At 38.2% G+C, this 21,815-nt stretch overlaps 1 protein-coding gene across 1 annotated transcript in view; it reads left to right on the forward strand.

Moving 5' to 3' along the window:
* The window catches only part of SYNPO2 (synaptopodin 2), a 167,532-nt gene that overhangs the window by 119,695 nt on the left and 26,022 nt on the right, over positions 1–21,815 (forward strand). Inside the window, exons 2-4 of the mRNA XM_068543363.1 lie at positions 11,936–12,087; positions 15,816–16,615; positions 19,086–21,271. Of these exons, the coding sequence (XP_068399464.1) occupies positions 11,936–12,087; positions 15,816–16,615; positions 19,086–21,271 (3,138 nt within the window). The remainder of the gene's footprint in view (positions 1–11,935; positions 12,088–15,815; positions 16,616–19,085; positions 21,272–21,815) is intronic.

Below are 21,815 nucleotides of genomic sequence, written 5' to 3' on the forward strand. Positions count from 1 at the left end.
AGTAGCTGAGGGCTCTTGCCTGTCTCTGGAAGGCTCTCCTTGGCTGGCTCTGACCCAGAATTTTTTGGCAAGGTGATGACATTCATGTAGGCTCTCCTTAATCAGAAATAAATAGGAAAAGAATTGGTCAGTTCCAGCAAGGAGCATGACTGGTTTCAAAATGCATCAACAGAACACTTACATGGACACAGAGGGCACTTGGCATGACCCTGATCTCCCTTCCTGAAGTATGGGATTTGGCAATCCACTTCCATAGCCTACCCAGCTCACATGGAGCTTCCAAGGCGGACGGAGCACATAGGAACTGCAGCAGCACCTGTGGTAGTGCCTCCGCTCCAGCGCCTCACACTGCTTCTGCTCATGAGCTTATCTCCATAAAGTGCAGCCAATAAAGTTTTATGTTTTACTGGTTGCCTGTGACCTTACCTCTCATTGGGCCAGGGGACTGATGGTGAAACGGAGTGATTCGCAGGAGCAGCTGCAGAGTTGCTTATTGAGTCGTGGTGTGGCCATCCCCTTTGCTGGGGAAAACTCAGTTATCTCTGATGTCCAGTATTCAATAGGACCAATTCTCTTCCACAAATACAGTGGGAATTTCCCATTAATCACATGATACTTTTGTAGTAATCTTAAACCTAAAAGAGACTACAAAGAAAGAATACATAGAAAATAGTAGGCTTGGGAGCAACCATTGGCCCATTGCTGAGGGAAGTTGAAACAGTCTTTACTCATATTGACATTTATTTAGCACTATTTATTACATGCCTATATATGCAGTACATACATTGGGTTATAAAAGATACAAAGATCTTTGTATTGCAGTCACAGCTCTCAATGAATTTCAACTAGCCAGTAGTTTGGAAACTGAATGGAAGTTATTTTTGACAGGAATAAAGACACAGACTTAGAGAATGGACTTGAGGACACGGGGAGTGGGAAGGGTAAGCTGTGACGAAGTGAGAGAGTGGCATGGACATATATACACTTCCAAATGTAAAATAGATAGCTAGTGGGAAGCAGCCACATAGCACAGGGAGATCAGCTCGGTGCTTTGTGACCACCTAGATGGGTGGGATAGGGAGGGTGGGAGGGAGACGCAAGAGGGAGGAGATATGGGGATATATGTATATGTATAGCTGATTCACTTGGTTATAAAGCAGAAACTAACACACCATTGTAAAGCAATTATACTCCAATAAATACGTTAAAAAAAAAAAAAAAGCACCCTTGACACTCCAGCCCAGTTAAGATTTTATTCTCCCCTTTGTTCTCCTCTCTTCTGAGAATGTACTTGGAATCTGGGCCGAAACTGCTTGCTTCTCCATTTCCCCAGATCACCAGAGTGATGTTTTATCTGAATTCATGGTTGTGGCATGCTCTCTTAGCACATGATTTTAAAAGGTATCACTTCCTGGCTTCTGTCAGCCTTTCTTCCCTAGGCTGGACCTTACTCTTGTTTGTCTCTGAATTGCCTTTGATGAAATTTCCTCTTCTCAAACTCAGATACCCAAGAGGGCAAAGATGCGTATCACGCATCCCTGTCCCTTTAGATGAGTAGTTCTCAAAGTGTAGTCTGCAGACCTCTAGGGGTCTCTTAGATGCTTTCAGGGGATCTGTGAGATCAAAATGATTTTCATAATGGTACTAAGACATTGTTTGTCTTTTATCACTCTGTTGACATTTGCACTGATGGTGTAAAAAGCAAAGGTGGATGACACCTTAGCATTTGAGGCAGTGACACCTACCTGTACTAGAAGTCGTTGTATTCATCACTGTCACCATTTGACTTAAGAAACAAGATACTGGTTTCATGTAAGAATGTCCTTGGTAAAGCAGTAAAAGTTTGCACTTTATTAAATCTTGAGCACACATCTTTTTAATATTCTGCGTGACAAAATGAGGATACATGTAAAGCACTTCGAATGTTTGTCTTGAGGAAGCACTTGCATAATTTTTTGAATTGCAAGCTCAACTAGTCATTTTTTTCATGGAACATCATTTTTACTTAAAGAATGACTGACAGACAAACTCTGGTTATTTAGACTTGGGTATTCAGCAGACATCTTCTGGAAAATGAGCAAAGTGAGCCTGTCACTTCAAGGAAAACAACTGACAGTATTTGAGCTTTCAAGGGAAAATTAGAAAGTTGCACCTGCCACCGTGAATTTGACAACTTCCCAATACTTAAAGACTTCTCTGTTGAGATCACTGATGATATTAAGGAGTGTGATTTTGTATACTGTATGATTAAATGTGTCAATGTTTGGAAGATCTGCATAACTCAGTGAACCAATATTTTCTGAACAACTAGTGCGTGATGTAACAGAATCATGATGGGCTAAAGATCTATCCAAAGTGCAAAACAGACTAGAGAATTTTAATATAATGAAGTATGAAAAGTTCATTGCTATGGTTTCAGATTCCACATTGCAGTTTGAGAAATTGCCACTTACTGAGTTTGATGTAGTATCAAGGAATATCCAAAATTATCTGAAAAGGCTATTAAAATACTCTTCCCTTTTCTAACTGTTTATCTGTGTGAAGCTAGATCTTCTTCATACACTTCAATCAACACAATGTAACACAACAGAATGAATGCAGAAGCACGTATGAGAATTCAGCTGTCTTCTATTAAGCTCAGACATTAAAGTGATTTACAGAAATGGAAAACCAGGTCACTATTCTCATCAAATTATCTTAGTGTTAGAAAACATGATTATTTTTCATAAAACATTTGTGTTAACGTACTGTTCTTATTTTTAAATTAATTAATAAACAAAATATTTAAATATCTTTTTATTTCTAACATGGTGAATACCAATAGATAGAACCCACAAGAACAAAATATTTTTTAAGTACTCAATTATTTTTGAGAGTGTAAGTGGGTCCTAAGACCAAAACGTTTGAGAATTGCTGCTTTAGGTCACACACTTTTATATACTAATGATTGACTAAATGAAGTTTCAGTTAACTAAAACTTTGGAGGAGGTTATTTAAATTGGCCCTTCCCTGAAAGGGCATAGTCCTTGATTAACATTCCCGGCCCCTACACGAGCATATCTAGAACTAGGGAAAAACAGATACATTTTTCTGGGTACATGAGACATATTCAGTGTCTGAAATGAAACAATTTCAGTAAAAACACCAACACAAGCAAAGTATTAAGGACCTCAGATTATGAATTCTAATCCAGTTCCTTCACTTTATTAATATGGCAATGCCTCAGGCCTAGTTCTACCTTTAAATAATAACACTTCTATTTTAGCTGTTTGGAATGGTACTCTTTCTGAAAGATGTCACATGTGTTTTTGCATCTAATTAGTCTAGTAAGGTGATTTAAATATTTTTTTTTTAAAACATCTTTATTGAAGTATAATTGCCTTACAATGGTGTGTTAGCTTCTGCTTTATAACAAATGATTTAAATATTTTAAATGACTTGTGATCATTATAATTAATGCCCATTATTTTACTCAAATACAGCAGGCACTAAGTCCCATTGAGCACGTGAAAGTTTTTTACACTTTCATTAAATGTATTGAGTCTTTTTTTTTTTTTTTTTTTAAGATTTTCATGTGTTTTTAAATGTTGCCTTTCGCTTCCTTGCTTTGGTGTTGTGTTAACTGTAACATCTTTATACAGTGTGCATGTTTGTCTCCCCATTTCTAATTTTCTGTAAACTAAACAAAAAAGCTTATCAGAATTGTTTAAAATTGAGCAAATAGACTGAAAAATGATCCCAGACACTTACAGTGATGTATAGAAGTTTTAGTGAACTTTATTTTTTATTGTATTTTGACCACTCAAAAGACTGTTAAGCTTACTTAGTTTTTTAGATAACTAAATTCCTAATAGATGAGGTACTGCAGCATAATAATCATTTAGTTAATTGTTGGGCATGCAGTTAATAAATATGAACAGAGACTTGAGAAACCCAAATAGCGAGTTCTAGTTCTGCTGTCTTTTCTGAGTCATCCTGATTATACTGACTACTTGTTTATCTAATCTTTTAGGTTTTACATGTGCTTTTTCAATGAGGTCTTTAAAAGTTTTAAAAAAATATTCTGTATAAATATTTATAAAAACAATCTGCCTATAGTTCAAAGCCTCTGTGCAATCTTTCACAGTTTAATCCAACAAAAGAGCAGACAGGGACATGTCCTACCTAAGGCTCTGGTCCATCAGTGTTTTTCTGAAAGAGCTGGGATGTTTACATTCTTAGGGAGGAAAGAAGAGCAGAGAATACCATTCCATATTTGTACTTGTTGGTTTTTTAGCATCATGGTGGCTGCTTTATAACAGCTCATAGCAGCTATATTGCGGCATCGTTTCTGCCTGTGGAATCACATTGGTATGCAGATTCTTAAGTATGCAGCCCCATGGATTAGGGCCCTCATTCCTGTTAAAGAGAGTTATTTACTTTGGGAATCTTTCCAAAGTTGCTACCAGGAATGCTTTTTACTTTTATGGTGACTTGGTCCCTAAGGATAAAGACAATCATCCAAAAGGAAAACTTTTTGCCCAGTATCTGGACCTATATTACTGACCAGAGCAGAAAAGTTCATAATCTTCAAAACTCAATATGAGAAACAGGTTATTGAGTTTAAATTGAGGAACTGAGTATAGAATAACTGAAAAATCCTAGTGTCCACCTGTATTTGCATCCATGACCCAACTTGAATATACAGTTTAAGAATTATTTTCACTATTTTTAGACAATTTGTATAATTGAATTTCTTATTCAATTCTTCATATACTTATCAATGCTTTAATGGAGAAAAGCCTCGCTTCATTTTAGGAATTATCTACTCTCCTTTTGAAACATCTGTCTGGACAACAGTGCATATTAATAATCATTTTACTTTATTCCCTCTAAGTTGTTCACAAAGCTTTTATTTCTCTCATATTAAGTTCCTAGTACGTACTCTACAGTGGTTTTTCTGAACTTCATTGTCCTCAAGTTTTAATCCCCTTCTGCCTTTCCTCCTGTATTCTTAGCAGATGGTGACCTCATACAATTTATCTGGTGCTAGTTCCTGCATTGTCTCTCCTGTCTGTCTTGAAATATCAGCATCTGTGTCCATCTTTTTTTCTTTTCTGTATCTGAGAAATAGTTGCTGTTTTACCTCTTGTCCTTTTTTACCTTCTATGTTTGCCCTTGATTCTATCTTTCTGTATCAGCTCAGGGTTCATTTGCAGGAAATAGAAAACTCTCTAGTTAGTTTAGGGAGAAAAGGAATATAAGAAGTACTTACAGAATTGTTGAAAGATCTGGAAAGGCAGGCTTTAGGCAGGGCCTCCAGAAATGACTTCAAAACAACACTGTAGAACCGGCTACCCAAGGGATTGGCAACATTTGCCACAATCAGGAAGCTAAAGGAGTCAGGAAGCTATTGGGCTGGCCCAGTGCTAGGTCTAGGATTACACACTTTAGCTGTGATCTGGGATTAAGAAGCTGCCAGTAGAACTGCTGTAGCCAGAGGAAAATCATCTCCCAGATCTGCACCAGCAAGATGGATGCCTCACAGTCTAATGCCTCTCTCCATTTAATTCAATTTCAAGTGCAAGTTTCTTGCAGGTACACCTGCTTGTTGAAATTAAATCACACCCAGAACCCTAGCAGAAGGAGAGTCAGGGAAATGTTATTTTATCTTCTCAGCCTCTGTTGCACACAAGGCACATTCAAGAGGGCTTGGGACAAAAGTCGAACAATCCATTCAACTCTTTGCCACAGTCTTCTCTGACTTTTTATTTACTCAGTTACTAGTTATATTTCTTGTTTGTTTTTCCCATAGTCTAGACATGTCCTCAAGTCTTTTTTTTCCATTTTACTGTTTGAATTTCTGCACTGAATTCCAAGATGCTTTTTGCTTCCTACAATTAAGATTTTTCTTGGGTTATTATTATTTTTATTCCATTGTGTTCTGGTCCTTGTTTTCTTTTGCCTTGTCATTCTGAAACTGTTATATTGCTATTTGCTATTGATTTCCAAAAATATTGTACCACTGTGAACGTGAATTCCCAACAACTTGTAAACTCAGTTTTGTTATTAGGAAACCCCCCTTCAAGGGCTGAGGTTGGAGTTCAGAATTTGGAAAGCAAGCCCATTAAAAGTAGGATTATTTACTTATTTCTAAAACTTTAACCATCATCATTGCTCTTGCTGTACCTTCCAATGACCATTCTGACCATTTCACTGGACAGCTGATAAACACAGACTTATCTAAGTCTTTGGTTTAAGAGCCAGTTGGGGTGAGGGAATGCTTATTAAATTTTGTCTTAGAAGTATGAGGGAAGTTTTGCCAAAGGCCTGAAGTGGAAAATTGAGGAAGGGCTGGGGCTTCAGAAAGAGCTACTAGATCATAGACTATTTTCCAGCTTCCATCAAAATGTTTTTACTTGTCTGAGACCATGTCTTTCATCCTGTCTTAGTTATCTCCAGGTCCCAAGACTTTATTTTATGGATTAAGAATAGCCCTGCATAGGATAGGTTAATTTATGCTATCTTCTCTTTCTCTTTCATGTGTTTTAATACATATAGTAGTGGAATTTAAAGAGGAGACTGTCTTGGTTCTACCACTTACTCTGACATCTTCCAAGAGGACGTGTCAGTGAATTGTACGTGAAAATGCAGCCCATGGGACAAGATTTAGTTTTGCTAACAGGAATCTGACACACTTGATATGTCATATATACAACAAAGTAGTTTAAGTACAAGGTTCTGTGAGAACTCAAACCTGGTACTTGCTTTCTAGTCAGTTCTGGAAGACGTGGAAATGAAGCAATAATAAGTTAATAGAAATGGAGCTTTTTTCATTTTACCAGGGAATTATTTATCATAAAAGTAAATGAGGACTTCCCTGGTGGCACAGTGGTTAAGAATCTGCCTGCCAACGCAGGGGACATGGGTTCGAGCCCTGGTCCAGGAAGATCCCACATGCCGCGGAGCAACTAAGCCCACGCGCCACAATTTCTGAGCCTGTGCTCTAGAGCCTGCGAGCCACAACTACTGAGCCTGCGGGCCACAACTACTGAAGCCTGTGCACCTAGAGCCCGTGCTCTGCAACAAGAGAAGCCACCACAATGAGAAGCCTGCGCACCGCAACGAAGAGTAGCCCCCGCTCTCCGCAAATAGAGAAAGCCCGCACGCAGCAACGAAGAACCAATGCAACCAAAAATAAATAAATTTAAAAAAAAACAAAAAAACAAAACAAAACAAAAAAGTAAATGAGCATAGCTGACATACTTCTCAGATTTAGTTTATGAAATGAAATAATGTTGTTAAATGTCCTAAAGAAGCCTTAACTTTACATTTTCACTTGGTTGCAGTAAAATAAATCTTTCCTGACATGGATCAAGGGGCTGTAAACAATAAAACACAGTATTTGGTAAATATCTATGTTACCAGTATCTCTCTTAGTTTTGTGCTCTGATTAAATTGAGAGACACTGAAAGGGAATACAGGATTTATGGATAGAAACTCACTCATCTGACTAATGTATTAGGTGTGGAATGAGGTCTCTAAGGGAATGTTTTCAAAGAAAGGGAGTTATATTGCATGCTCACATAGGTACGTTGTTTCATATCACAGTTTGCAAAACACAGTTTTATCCAATTTTGAATTTGTAACATATTGGGTCATAAACTGACAATTAAAAATTAAAGATTGAAAAATCTTTAAAGAATATTATATATATATAACTCTTAAAATAATAAAGAGGAAGAAGAAGAAGGAAAACAAAATAAACAAAACCTGTCATTCCCAACATTGGTTTACGGACTGACCAGGCAAGTTTTTGTCACTTCTTCCTAGTCTCTCCCATTTCCTCCCTGACTTTACTCACTGTAGGTCAATTGTTATTGCACTCCTCTCTCTCTTCACTGTAGGGCTCATGGTAGAGAATTTAGACTATCGACTAAGTAGGCAATATGTGTAATGGTTAAAAACACAAGCCCTGGGGTCAAAATCCCTGTGTTCAAGTTCTGGTCCTAGCTGTGTGATTTTAGGCAAAGTACCTAACTTTTCTGAGTCTCTGTTTTCCAATCCATAAAAATGAGAGTAATGACAGCACATCTGAACACATACAAGTAGAAGTACATTTATACTTCTCATTAATGTTTTATAGAGATAAATGGTTTAAGGATGTAAAGGGCTTAGTATAGTAAGTGCTCAATAAAAACAAGCCACTAATATTTAAATATTTGTATTATTACTTCTGCTGGGAAACAATAAATAGGCTTGTATTCTCTTCCATATTTCAGTTATGAAATGTGTACTTACACATTTCACATAGGAAAAGATAGATGAAACATTGTTTATCTTAGATTATGAGGAGATAATGCCAAGTATATGGATAAAAACTGAAAATAAATCCAGATATTTTCAAACATCTTATAGACAAAGTACTAACATTTTACAGTTTTTCTTTTTACTTGGCATGTTCTTTTTGTTTGTGTGTGTGTGTGTGTGTGTGTGTGTGTGTGTGTAGAAAGTCAATGCATTCTTATTCATTAGTCCCTTCTTGAGCACTTCTATGAGCTGTATGTGCATCATGGAACTTAACACATATTATTTCTAATCCTTATTAACCATCTAGAGAGATCAAATTTATTAGTTCTATTTTACACTTTAGAAAACTAGAGCTTAAGGATGTAATGTAACTCATCTAAGTTCAGAGAGTTAGCAAGCATTGGAGCCACACAATTGAATCCTATGTCTTCTTTCATCAGAGTTGGTGTTCTTTCCCGCTAGGACACACATTTTATGAATGTAGGACTAATGGCTTGAGGAGAAGACTGGTTGATAATTTCACTGATAGAGATTCAGCATTATAAATAGTAATGATTTTTATATGCAAACTTACTCTTTTTACTGACAATGTATTTCATTTTAACAAGTAAGAATGTTTTCAGGGAATAGAATTTTTACTCAGATACATAATAATGCACAATTATACAAATTATAAAAATACATAATTATACACAATATAAGGTAAAGATCTTTTGTACCCTAATAAATGTTTATTCTTCATAATACACCTATGAACAGAACCACATTGGTGAAGTTGGTGATTGCAAGGGATATGTTTGGGCATAACTGACTCTGGCATACAACCATTGTTTAGTTTAGTCCTATTAAAAATGGAGAAAGAGTAGTCCTTTAGAAAAGTCTTTGCAGCAAGGAAAGTATCACCATATTTAACATGGTTCTTGAGGGAAAAAATATTTCCTGCTGTTCAGACAAAAGTAAAAGGTCAGCTAAACACAATCACAGCAGTTGATTCCAAATGTTGACCTCAGAATGTATGCTCTGAAGGAATGCTAATGGCTCCTACCATAGTGCTTTTGCTTATTTGGATACCACTAAAAGCCCCACTTGACAAGCATAATGATGAACTGCACTTTCCCCATCAAGCAACACGTGTTTGGATGATAGACAGCTCTGTTAAGTTGTGGATTTGTTTATTTTCCAAGGACCAATTTTTCATCTTGCTCTGCAAACCCATGAAGCTGCTCACAACTCACACAACTTATTGCTGATAAACGGAACCCCAGCTTCAAGATTGGGCCTGGTGGGGGCCGGGGTACAGGGTATAATGACGCATCTGTTTTATCAACATAAAACTCCTTTGGTTCTCAAAAGGATGAATTTTCTGTTTGCACTCCAGTACATCTGACTCCACTGGATGAATGGTTTTATGTTTCAGAAATATGCTTTATTATCCACCTAATCTTATTTTATTTAAAAAAATTAAATAAATTTAAATGAAATGTGAATAACTCTATTCCTAACTTAAATGTTCATTGTTGAGCATTGTTTTATTCTTATTAACAACTCTCTCATGATTCTTTATTTTAATAATTTCATGCAAGACAACAAAACAAATATATTTGGCAGTCAGTAAACAAATATTTTTCAAAACTGGGTGAAATTCTCTTTCTCATTGCTTTTGTTCCTTCCTTATAGCCTTGGAAATATTGAGTTCCTTTAATTTTTGCAATAAATTAGTGTGTTCTTTCAAAACAAAAGGAATGAGATTGATTTTTCAGAAAAAGGGGAAGGCCTTCTTATAATTTATAACAATAAAAGGATAGACCCTCCCAGAACAAAACTAACTGAATCACTTCAAATTTCAATAGCATCATTGCTTTGGCACTTAAAGATATGCTTCTGCTTCCAAGAGTATCATTTAAAATATAAATGCACTTGGAGATATAAACTTTAAACCTGTTTCAGTCAGCATATTAATTATCATTTAAGACCTTAGCAAGAATTTGTGGGCATCTGTTAGAGATAAATTGAAATACATTTTATGCCAAATCAGAAATGAGCCTGGCTGTGAAAACATTCTTCAAGAAGCACTGCTTACCTGGTTTTGGCCTCTTTGGACTCAGAATCTTAATTTTAATAGTCAAACAGGGATCCCCTTGGTAGAAAATGTATATAAGATTATCTTAAAGTATTCTTAAATTTGAGATTGTATGATCATGATACATAGTTCATTGAGAACTATTAAATTCACGTTATAAAATGAAATTTAAACACATTAGTATCATTTAGGGTCCCAGCAGGAAATAGGTGGCCTGTTCAACGGAGTAATTAAAGATAATGTAATGCAGGGACTAAAGGCAGGCTCAAGTGAACCAACAAATGATAATGAAGCACCCAGAGATCAAGAGCAGGAAGCTATTATTACCCTTAGGCCTGAAGATGCAAAGAGATGGTGTGTGTTATTGGAATATAACAAGAGTTAAGGCACGGTAGAGGGACAGACGGACAAGAGCTCTAACTGTCTAGATCAAGGAGCAAAGCCATTGCCAAATCGTGGCCCAGCAGGTCTTGTAGGGAGAACACCTCCCTGACCTCTCATTTCCCTTGCTCTTTGATCTCTTACTGGGGCTTCCGGTTGACCAAATCCAACCAGGAGTTGGCAGGCAAGGGAACTGGGTCACTGCAGTCTCTACAGGCCAATCCTCCCACTGCCATAAAGAGGCGCCAGGGAGGGTAGAGAATGGGCCTGGAAGGGCAGACGGAGAATAACCAGCACAGCATTTTACCATAATCATAATTATACAGAATGTAAACCTCCAGGAATAACTGAATGTGATTCTTCACTAAGGACTGGTGGGAGCTCTCTGTTGCTATTCTACTCCTCTGAATTTCTCTTCTTCCAGGATCTGAAGGTTCTCTTCTAGGTTTTTAGTCATTTCTTGTCCCACTGAATCTGTGCTGGAATATGATGCAATCCTTATAGCAGGGCTGTTTCTATTTTTTTGCAAAATAATCCCTTTTTTTCTTTCTTTTTTGCTAAAGTTTGCTTATTATCAAGTCTTGAATAGTTGATTTCAATGAAGGATTTCTCCCTTTGATGTAATTCTTAATACCCTGCTGCCTAATTTCCCCATTTTACTGGGATGGCTTTTGTCAGTTCATTGAGCTGTACAGCTCCCTCCTTAAATTGATTGTCCTGCCCTACATGTCCTTCTTACATTTGGTGTTCCATCCACCCTGGCAATGAGAAGGGCTTTTAAATTTTATTTTGATGGGAGAAGCCACTTTCTGATTGGATCAAGCTTCACAGTGTGAGATAATTATTTTTAACGTATAATCAGTTTAAACATCTGTCTTCCTCCATTCTTCACCATTCTTTATTTCTGTTTTTCTAGTTCCTTCACCATAGATTTGATTTCCTTTTTTTCTGTTTACTTAGAATGCTATGAATGAAATGTTGACATTATGGTGTATAATAAATTGTGCGTACGGGTGAAAAGTGTTTAAGATGGTCTTATAGGTTAACAGGTAAATTAAAAATCAGGGCTGCTTTTACAGTTTGCAGATCTATTTACCTCTCCCAAGTAAAAATTTCTCAGAGATAATGGCGTGTTTTTTCATGTTATATAATTCTAACTATTGCCTCCTTTTTCACTCCACTCAGATCCGAAGCCAGAGCAAAGCCTCCGGGTCTGGGCTCTGTGAGGGGGATGAAGTGGTTTCTATCAATGGCAACCCTTGTGCAGACCTCACCTACCCAGAAGTCATCAAGCTCATGGAGAGCATAACAGACTCTCTCCAAATGCTCGTCAAAAGGTAAAAAGATTTGTTGGAATGTATATTTTCTCCCGAAGCTACATGGGAAAGCTTATAGCTCCTACTACCATATAAATTGTTATCTATGGGGAAATGAGGGTGCTCTGTAGGTCAGTATAGTTAAACAGAAAAATCAAAGTGTTTGAAAAATGGCAATTCTAATCAACTGAATTTTCTGGTTAATTGAGAATTAACTTGAAAATTTTGTTTCAAGAACTCTGTTGAAAATCTTAGTTAGGTATTTTAGACTACTTCCTTAGGAAGCTCAGTATATTGAACATAATACTTCTAGGTCAAGATTTTTTGGTAGGTCAGGATCACTAAATTATAATTCCTAGATTCATAGATTAATTTAAAATGTTTAAATGTCACAATATTATACTGTATAATATTTATTTGAATAGAAAGAGGATGCCTAGGAGAAAGAAAAGAACCAAGAAACCCTTAAAAGCAGCCCAATTTCTGTTTGCCAGAAAATCCAATATTTGGATATGGGCAAAAGCTGATGGTTAGTTTTTGGACTATCAATGCAAATCACTTGTCAATTTGATCTCTCCTAATACCACCCTCCTCACCTAACTGCTTAAAAATGCAGAAGTAAACTTTAAACATAAAAACAAAAGAAAACAATGAGGGTAATCACAAAAAACTATAGCATCAACATTTTTACCATGTGCAAATTGCAGTACAGTCCACATTAACTTTGTAAATGAGGCCCTGACCATGGCATTATAATGAATCCACAAAGGAACACTCTGGCTTCCTAGAGAGCAGCCTTCAGAAAGACAAGAGAAGGACTTTTCCCACAGAATTTCAAAACCTTCTAGGTTTTGCCTTAACTCTGCAGAAAGACTACGTACAGCATTATCCCTCCGATAATCATTCAATATGATTCCATTTCTATACAAACGTGAACTCACTTTGGCCAAAATTTTGTGAAAATAAAAGAAATCTAGCATTTGTCTCAGAATCTCCCATCTAAATATTTACCCTTCAAGCCTAGTGTTTAAGCCCCTGGGATCCTACTTATTTATAAAGCTGCCATTTGCTTTTAAAAGGGATCTGACAGGAATGTTGCCAAGTGTAGTCACAGGGTTGGCCATTATTATGCATAAATCTCTGAGGTATTTGAAGTGTTCAATCACATCCAAAATGGGAGAAAAACCTTTTCTAACTTCTTATTCCCTTTTAGCGTCTTTGCTGATTTAATAAGGCCAGTCTCTTCAGAACACACTTGTAGTCTGAGACATCCCCTACTAGTTCTTTTTTTTTTTTTAATGTGATGATCCATTTATTTATTTATTTATTTATTTATTTTTGGCTGTGTTGGGTCTTCGTTTCTGTGCGAGGGCTTTCTCTAGTTGCGGCGAGCGGGGGCCACTCTTCATCGCGGTGCGCGGGCCTCTCAGTGTCGCGGCCTCTCTTGTTGCGGAGCACAGGCTCCAGACGCGCAGGCTCAGTAGTTGTGGCTCACGGGCCCAGTTGCTCCGCGGCATGTGGGATCTTCCCAGACCAGGGCTCGAACCCGTGTCCCCTCCATTGGCAGGCAGACTCTCAACCACTGCGCCACCAGGCAAGCCCCCTACTAGTTCTTGTTTCGATTAGGATTGACTACCATTGGGAAAGTCCTTGATGGTTTGAAGTTGAGTCTTAGGTACCTATTTACTTTCAGAAATAAATAGACTAGTTCTCTGCTACTTTCAAGAACTGGAACCATGATTATTATTATTTTCTCTTAAGTATTTTTACTTTTACAAAATAAATAAATAATTGACGAGATTCAAAATGGAATCTCAAATTAAAATCATCCCAAAGGTCATCATCATCATCATCATCATCATCATCATCATCATCATCACCACCACCACCACTACCAATCTGGATAACCAAACATTGTTTCCTGGAATTAAATATTTCTCTCACTCATGTAACTGTTGTCTATCCCTAGAGGACAAGCGGTTTACTTTTCCTGGACTATTGCCCAGAGATAGCTGGGTCAGACTACCTTAAAAAAATCCTCCTTTAACATTGTCTCTATTACGGTAAATTTCATTTAAATGATTATATATATATATACCCATATAATTATGACACATAAATTGTGGAATTGAGTACCTATGTGCACTGAATGGAAATGAGCGTTTTAAGGTATAAAGCTTTAACCTCTAGTTCTTTTATGATTTTTATTCATGTATATCTATCCATTTTACCTTGGCTACCAATAAATGTTAACATTTATCTGACCCATTTGCCTGTATTACAGTGTGTAAGGCTGGAACGAATTCAAACTATTCTCTTCTCAGCTTCATAACTGATTGCTAACATAATTCAAAGTGATTTAATCTACTTCCATCTCAAGGCTTTCCTAAATTAAAACTCTCTGTCCTTTTGATACCCTCAAATTCAGTTGCATACAGTGTATTCATCATTTCCTATATAAGAAAGATCTAATTTGCTTTCAACATGTTTTCAAAATACTATTTTATAATGGTTTTTTTGGTATTACCAGGAAGCTTTACAGATTACTTGCATAGAGAAAGCTGCATTTCATTTGACTGTTAGTTTGTGTTTTGTTTATTTTTGTTTTGCTAAATGCAGTCAAAAGCAAAGTTAGGAGTAATTATTCTGAATATTAGTCTCAAATTTTACTACAACATAAATTCTAAGGTAAATTCCCTTGAGTAGAATAGAAGTAGGGGCTCACTCCCTTCAATTGATGACGCTGCATTAGTTAGGGTACATTTTGTGGGAAGAAGAAAGGGGCCAAGATAGGCGCTGCTGCTTCTTTAAAAAACTTACAAATGTAAGAAATGAAGGCATTTCCTACAGCTGTTCTGTGAATGATGCTTCTCTTCTAAAAGCAGTTAGAGTTTAAATTAGAGTTTTAGCAAGAAGTTGTTTAACCCTTAACTGACACTGCTTCTTGCAAACCCAAATTTGCAAAACCATCTGGGAATGGTAAAGGTCAAAATCAAAGGACTGTGGTGAACAACTGTGGGCTCCTTAGCTGAGAGATTAAGGAACAGTTTGACTTCAGAGATCCTATAAGGAAAGCTCCAAGAGAACAAGTTCAAGCAGAGAAGGGGAGATGTCTCAGATTATAAATACTCCATGACTCAATGATTCATTGCAGCATGGAAAGGATTTCTCTTTACACAAGAGTACTGGGCTGGGGTCCACTTATTACAAAACACATGCTCACTGGAGCTTAAAAAAACAGCTTCTATTTCATTCCTTTCAAGAAAGCACAGCCTCTAAAAGGATTACTTGAGTTATCTGTATATTAATATTGCTCTGAAGCTGCTGAATATGTTTATGAGACTTTATAATGTCCAGACCTAAACTTAGTCAATAAGACATTAAAATGCTTTGTCATATTACAACAAGCATGGTTATTTGAAAACACCCCAATAATTATAGATGAAGGGCATCCATGTAGCTATAACTTGTGCTTTGAAAAAAATAAAAGCTGAATTTAGATGGATTTCTGTTTCATAACATTTGGTGAGCATTTTTGCTTTGCTTTAAAAGGCAAGTTTATTTGGAAGATCTTTAAATAATAATATAAACATGTTGCCAATTTCTGTTTTCAAATATGTTGCAGTTGACATTTAAGAGGAAATATTTTTACTGTATCCTGTATTAGACATCATAAAAGTGTCAGGAAGTTCTTTGGCAGGTGTAACGCACTCTGATTTAACCGTCTGGACTGATTTTTCTGTGTGCAGACCATCCAGTGGAATAAGTGAGACTTTGAACTCTGAAACTGAAAACAAAAACCATGAGCATCTCATCCATGAAGGGTACGTGGAAAGTACCACCCTACAGATTCGACCAGCCACAAAGAGCCAGTACAGAGAGTTCTACATCGCCCAGGTCAAGAGTGGAGTTCCCCTAGCTGAGGACCAAGCAAGTGGTGCTGGTTTTTCTGGGAGCATAAAAGAAGAAACAGGCCTGGCTCCTCACACGTCTGACTCTAAAAGTGGATGCTTAGCAGAGGAGGTTATCTTAAGGGAGAAGGCAGAAGAGGGGCAGCCAGGCACTGTGGTTGAGCTACAACTGACCCTTTCACAAGAGAGACACAAGCGCACTAGTGCCCCTGTAGTGGCTCTCCTGGGAGCTGAAAAATCTAAGTCTCCTGACCCAGATCCTAATCTACAGCATGACGGGATCGTCCACATAAATTCTGTCCCCACTAATGAGAAAGGGGAGCCTTCTCTGAGGTCCAGCAAGATAATCCAGATCTCCAGTGGCCAAGAGTTGAGAGTGATACAGGGAAGTGAAGCAGGAGACACCGGGCTGCCCCGAGTGGAAGTGATCTTCGACTGCTCTGATAGGCAGAAGACGGAAGAGAGCAGGCTTCAGGCAGGAAAGGGGTGTGTGGATTCTCCAGTGGAAGGAGGGCAGTTAGAAGCACCTCCTTCTCTGGTATCCTTTGCACTCTCATCAGAAGGCACAGAGCAGGGAGAAGATCCACGCTCAGAAAGGGATCACAGCAGACCTCACAAGCACAGAGCACGCCACGCACGTAAGTCCTGCCCGGGGGGCCACTGCTGGGCTGGCTGTTGGAAGGGGCTTGGGAGCTTAGGGTATTTTGCTTCTGCTTTGCCTGCATGGATTTCTTTTTTTTTTTTTTTTGGTAAGATTTTCTTATGTCTCTCATTGGCTTTTTTCTTTTTTTAAATTTATTAATGCACAAAATAACAAACATGAAATTGTGGAAAATACCAATTTCTGAACTGGAAGTAATAAGTTTGAACTTTGTAGTAGATTTAAATGTTTTTAATGCATTTTCTTTTATTCCCAAAGACACAGGAACTGTTCAAGAAAATAATACTGTTAATGTGCCTTTTTGATTTGTCTCAGAATATTGTGATATTTCATGTTAAAATAGCATCTGAGAGTATCTGAAGTCATGTGGACGCTGAGTTTAACTGTCAAAAACTGTTGAGTCTGTTGCTGAGAGGTGTCTTTAAAATACAGCCTCCACCACTGATATTAAAAGCAGATCCTCGTTTTGAAACAAATCGTTGTGCAGCATGATGATGCTTGCAGAAGTGTGTTTGACGGACAAGGACATGTGGAATGCTGAGCAGTTACGTGATCCTCTCCGTTCTGTTAAGTCTTCACTAGACTGCAAAGCATTTCATCTACCTTCTAGACACAAAAGTCAATCCCCAGGGCCATGTGGAGGCATTTAAATGTCCCCCAACACAAAATATATTTTAAAGTCAAGGCTTTTTACAGTGTTTTGTTTTACCCAGGGGAGCGATTACAGAGTGGAGAATGAAGATAAGAATGGCAGTTAGGTTTTATGATTTTTGTTATTTTCTTTCATGTGCTCTTTAAAAACAAATTTGGAATTTCATTTGAGGAGGTAAAAACTGACTGTCAAAGGCACTTGAATGTACGAATGATACACAACAGTAATGATCTTGGTTATTCAAAGTATATTAAGTCTCCTAACTATTGTTATTCCTTTTAAAGCATATTTTTAGCATAACCATTTGTAGTTGAATTGGCAAGTGATGTTAATCATTCCTTATACTTTAAGCATCTGTATGCATCTTCACATTTATAGCATATTAAACAAGTGCATTAAGGCCGCACTCACACATATTTTACATGTTGGCAGCGAAGTTAGCAACAACTGTGCAACTGTGACTGTCAATTTAATAGTAAGTTGTATAACACTAGTCAAAAAAGGAATTACATTTAGGAATGACCACACTTTTTACTATATTCTCTAAATAAAATTTGATTACCAGTGAATATCTGTAATTTTGTTATAAAACTATTCTGATTCTATTTTATTTTTGAAAAAGTAACCATTAAGTCTGATTTTTTCCAGTGACAAATAGAGCTGATTTCCAATCAAAAAAATATTCAAAAAGATTTTCTGAAATTTCCATTTAACTATTTTGAGGAATTCAAAAATTATTTGTGAACCATGCTCATTTATCATGGAACACATGATTATAATTAGCTGGTACTATAAATTAATTTGCCACCAATTTATTTTTTATAACAATAATAATAAAATTAAAAATTGAAATATAACTTTTTGTTATTTTAAAACTGTCAAGTTCTCATTTTACATGACTTAATTTCTGCATCAGTTTTTACCCACAGTTATAAGGGTCACTAGTAATATAATTTAAAAATTTCCCCAAGATTTACACTTATTCTTGCTGCAACTAAAGTAGTATTATATTTCCAAGATGGTTATACATTTACAAACAAATTTATCTAGACAATTTTGTAGCTAAAATTTCTTAAATGTATTCACAATAATCTTGTATTCTGAATTATTATTAATTATTGATTTGGTACCTTCAATTATTATTCATTCAGTTTTTTGACTTTATATTAATTTAGTAGCTGTGAATGCAAAGACTTTGGGAGAATGGCAAAGTAAAAAAAAAAAGAAACAGAAAACTTAAATATTTAAACTTATTACATTAAAACATTTAGGTAAACAATATTTTCTTGTTTCCCCCTCCCACTTTTTAAAAATGCTTGGAAATGTTTTATATCAACATTTTAGTTTTTAAATATGGAAATGCAAGGTATGTCCTAACTTGTTTTCAGAAAATATTATGTCCTTAAATTCTTTCCTTTGTAATTTTAATGACATCCGATTAACTGACATTAATTTTCCAGTGTTTATTGTTAAAGTGTAAGGAGCCATACAGAAACAAATTATGAAACATATATTCTAACCAACATATATAAAAATGTATTTACAGGAAAAAATGAAATGGCATATTATATATATATAAATTATATCTGTATTATATCATCATATATATCTTTAAAGAAGTATACATTTTAACAGAAATAAGAAAGAGAAATGAGTTGGATTGCTTCAAAATTCAGTACCCAACTGTAAACATGTTTTTTCCGTATTCATTTTCCCCCAGGAGAGTTGATTTCTGGGTTGCCATGGAGTCTTCCTTGAACTCGCCAACTCAATATAATTTTTGTATTTTCCCTAGGGCTCAGGAGGAGTGAAAGCCTATCAGAAAAGCAGGTGAAAGAAGCAAAATCTAAATGCAAAAGCATTGCCCTCCTTCTGACAGATGCCCCCAACCCCAACTCCAAGGGGGTGTTGATGTTTAAGAAGCGTCGTCGGAGGGCCAGGAAATACACCCTAGTCAGTTACGGGACTGGTGAACTTGATCGAGAGGCAGAGGAGGAGGAGGAAGAAGGCGACAAAGAGGATACATGTGAAGTAGCATTTCTGGGTGCGAGCGAATCCGAGGTGGAGGAAGAGTTGTTGTCTGACACTGACGACAAAACACAAGTTGTGAACTTTGACTGGGATTCTGGACTAGTGGACATTGAAAAGAAACTGAACAGAGGGGACAAGATGGAGATGTTGCCAGACACCACAGGCAAGGGGGCCCTCATGTTTGCTAAGAGGAGGGAGAGAATGGATCAGATCACAGCCCAAAAAGAGGAGGAGAGGGTGAGTGGAATGCCAAGCAGAGAACCAGATGCTGCCCAGACGGATGGCCTGAGAACCATGACATCTTACCAAAGGAAGGAAGAAGAATCGGTGAGAGTGCAGAGCTCTGTGAGCAAAAGCTACATCGAGGTGAGCCATGGCTTTGGCCATGTGCCCCAACAGAATGGCTTCACTGGGGTGTCCGAGACAGCAGAGGCTCAGAGGATGATCCCTATGAATAGAACGGCCAAACCCTTCCCGGGGTCCGTGAACCAGCCAGCAACCCCCTTCTCTCCAACGCGAAACATGACCAGTCCCATCGCTGACTTTCCTGCGCCTCCACCTTATTCTGCAGTCACACCCCCACCTGAAACCTTCTCCAGAGCAGTGTCAAGTCCGACAGCTGGCCCACCACAGCCCCCTCCATGGCCCCAGCCTGGCCCATGGTCCCAGCCAGCCTTTTACGATTCATCTGAACGAATAGCTTCCCGGGATGAAAGGATCGCGGTGCCAGCAAAAAGAACAGGAATATTGCAGGAGGCCAAAAGGAGAAGCACGACAAAACCCATGTTCACTTTTAAAGAGCCCAAAGTAAGCCCAAATCCTGAACTCTTGTCACTTCTTCAAAATTCGGAAGGCAAAAAGGGCACTGGAGCAGGAGGAGATTCTGGACCAGAAGAAGACTACCTCAGTTTAGGAGCAGAGGCTTGTAATTTCATGCAAAGCCCCTCTGCAAAACAAAAGACCCCACCTCCTGTCGCTCCAAAGCCTTCTGTCAAGTCCTCATCCTCCCAACCAGTAACTCCAGTTTCTCCAGTCTGGTCACCAGGAGTGGCTCCAGCCCAACCTCCTGCCTTCCCCACATCCAACCCATCACATGGCACCGTTGTTTCCTCCATCAAAATAGCGCAGCCTTCTTACCCTCCTGCCCGGCCTGCTAGTGCTCTGAACCTGGCTGGTCCCTTCAAAGGACCACAAGCATCGGTAGCCAGTCTGAACTACACTCCCAAACCAGCGGCTCCCACACCAACGGTAAACGCTGCTCATACTGGTGCAATGGGACCATCCAATGAGCTTCCAGGAATGAGTGGGAAAGGAGCCCAGCTCTTTGCTAAAAGGCAGTCGAGGATGAAAAAGTACGTGGTAGATTCAGACACCGTGCAGGCCCATGCTGCCCGTGCTCAGTCTCCCACTCCATCTCTCCCGGCCGGCTGGAAGTACTCCTCCAATGTCCGAGCACCCCCTCCTGTGGCCTACAATCCTATCCACTCCCCCTCCTACCCACTGGCTGCCGTCAAGTCCCAGCCATCAGCCCCACAGGCCTCCAAAACAAGCAAGAAAAAGGGCAAGAAACCCCTTAATGCTTTGGATGTCATGAAGCACCAACCTTATCAGCTAAATGCATCCTTGTTTACTTTCCAACCTCCAGATGCAAAGGATGGCCTCCCTGCAAAGTCATCAGTCAAGGTCAGTTCACTGCCAGTCATGAAGCAAGCTATTCCTCCTCAGCCAGTGAATGCTGGCTCGCCCGCTAATGTGCAGGCCTCGTCTGTGTACTCAGTGCCAGCCTATAGCTCTCAGCCTTCCTTCTTTGCCGAGGCCACCTCACCAGTAAGCGCCTCCCCAGTGCCCGTGGCCATTCCCACCTCTCCAAAGCAAGAATCAGCCTCGACATCTTACTTTGTGGCACCAAGGCCGAAGTTCTCAGCAAAGAAAAGTGGTGTCACAGTTCAGGTGTGGAAACCATCTGTTGCGGAAGAGTAATCTTGTAGCTGAAGCTGAGTGTCCACTTTGCTTGAAACGAATTGTTTGCAGTGTTACTTGAGTCCCTGAGAATGCCTAGCAAGTCCTCAACTTAATTTCAGATGTCACCTCCCAATCTGGGTCCAAGGAGAATATTTTTAATGAGTCAAAAATCTAACTCAGATTGACTTAAAACATATTTATCTTCTTTGCACACTTAAAAAGTCTGGGAGCACCCCTAAACAGACATGGGCCATTATATTAAGTAAGCAGATACTTAGGGTTTATGCTTTAGCCACAAAAAAAAACAGTGATCAGTGTTATCAACATTAGGACACAGTCTTTATGTAACATAACAGCTGTGTTCCTACAGTGAAAAGGTTCAAATGTAGTGAAAACATAACATGTATTGACTGACATTTCCTTTTTAAGTAGTGCTTTATCTCTATTTCTAGTATTAAAGGGTAAGAAATTTATCGAGGACAGGGATCAGCTCTGGTCTGTCAACCTCAGCCACCTGTTTGATGTTGCAGAG

This window comes from Eschrichtius robustus, chromosome 4, assembly GCF_028021215.1.
Source record: "Eschrichtius robustus isolate mEscRob2 chromosome 4, mEscRob2.pri, whole genome shotgun sequence".
NCBI classification, from domain to species: Eukaryota; Metazoa; Chordata; class Mammalia; order Artiodactyla; family Eschrichtiidae; genus Eschrichtius; species Eschrichtius robustus.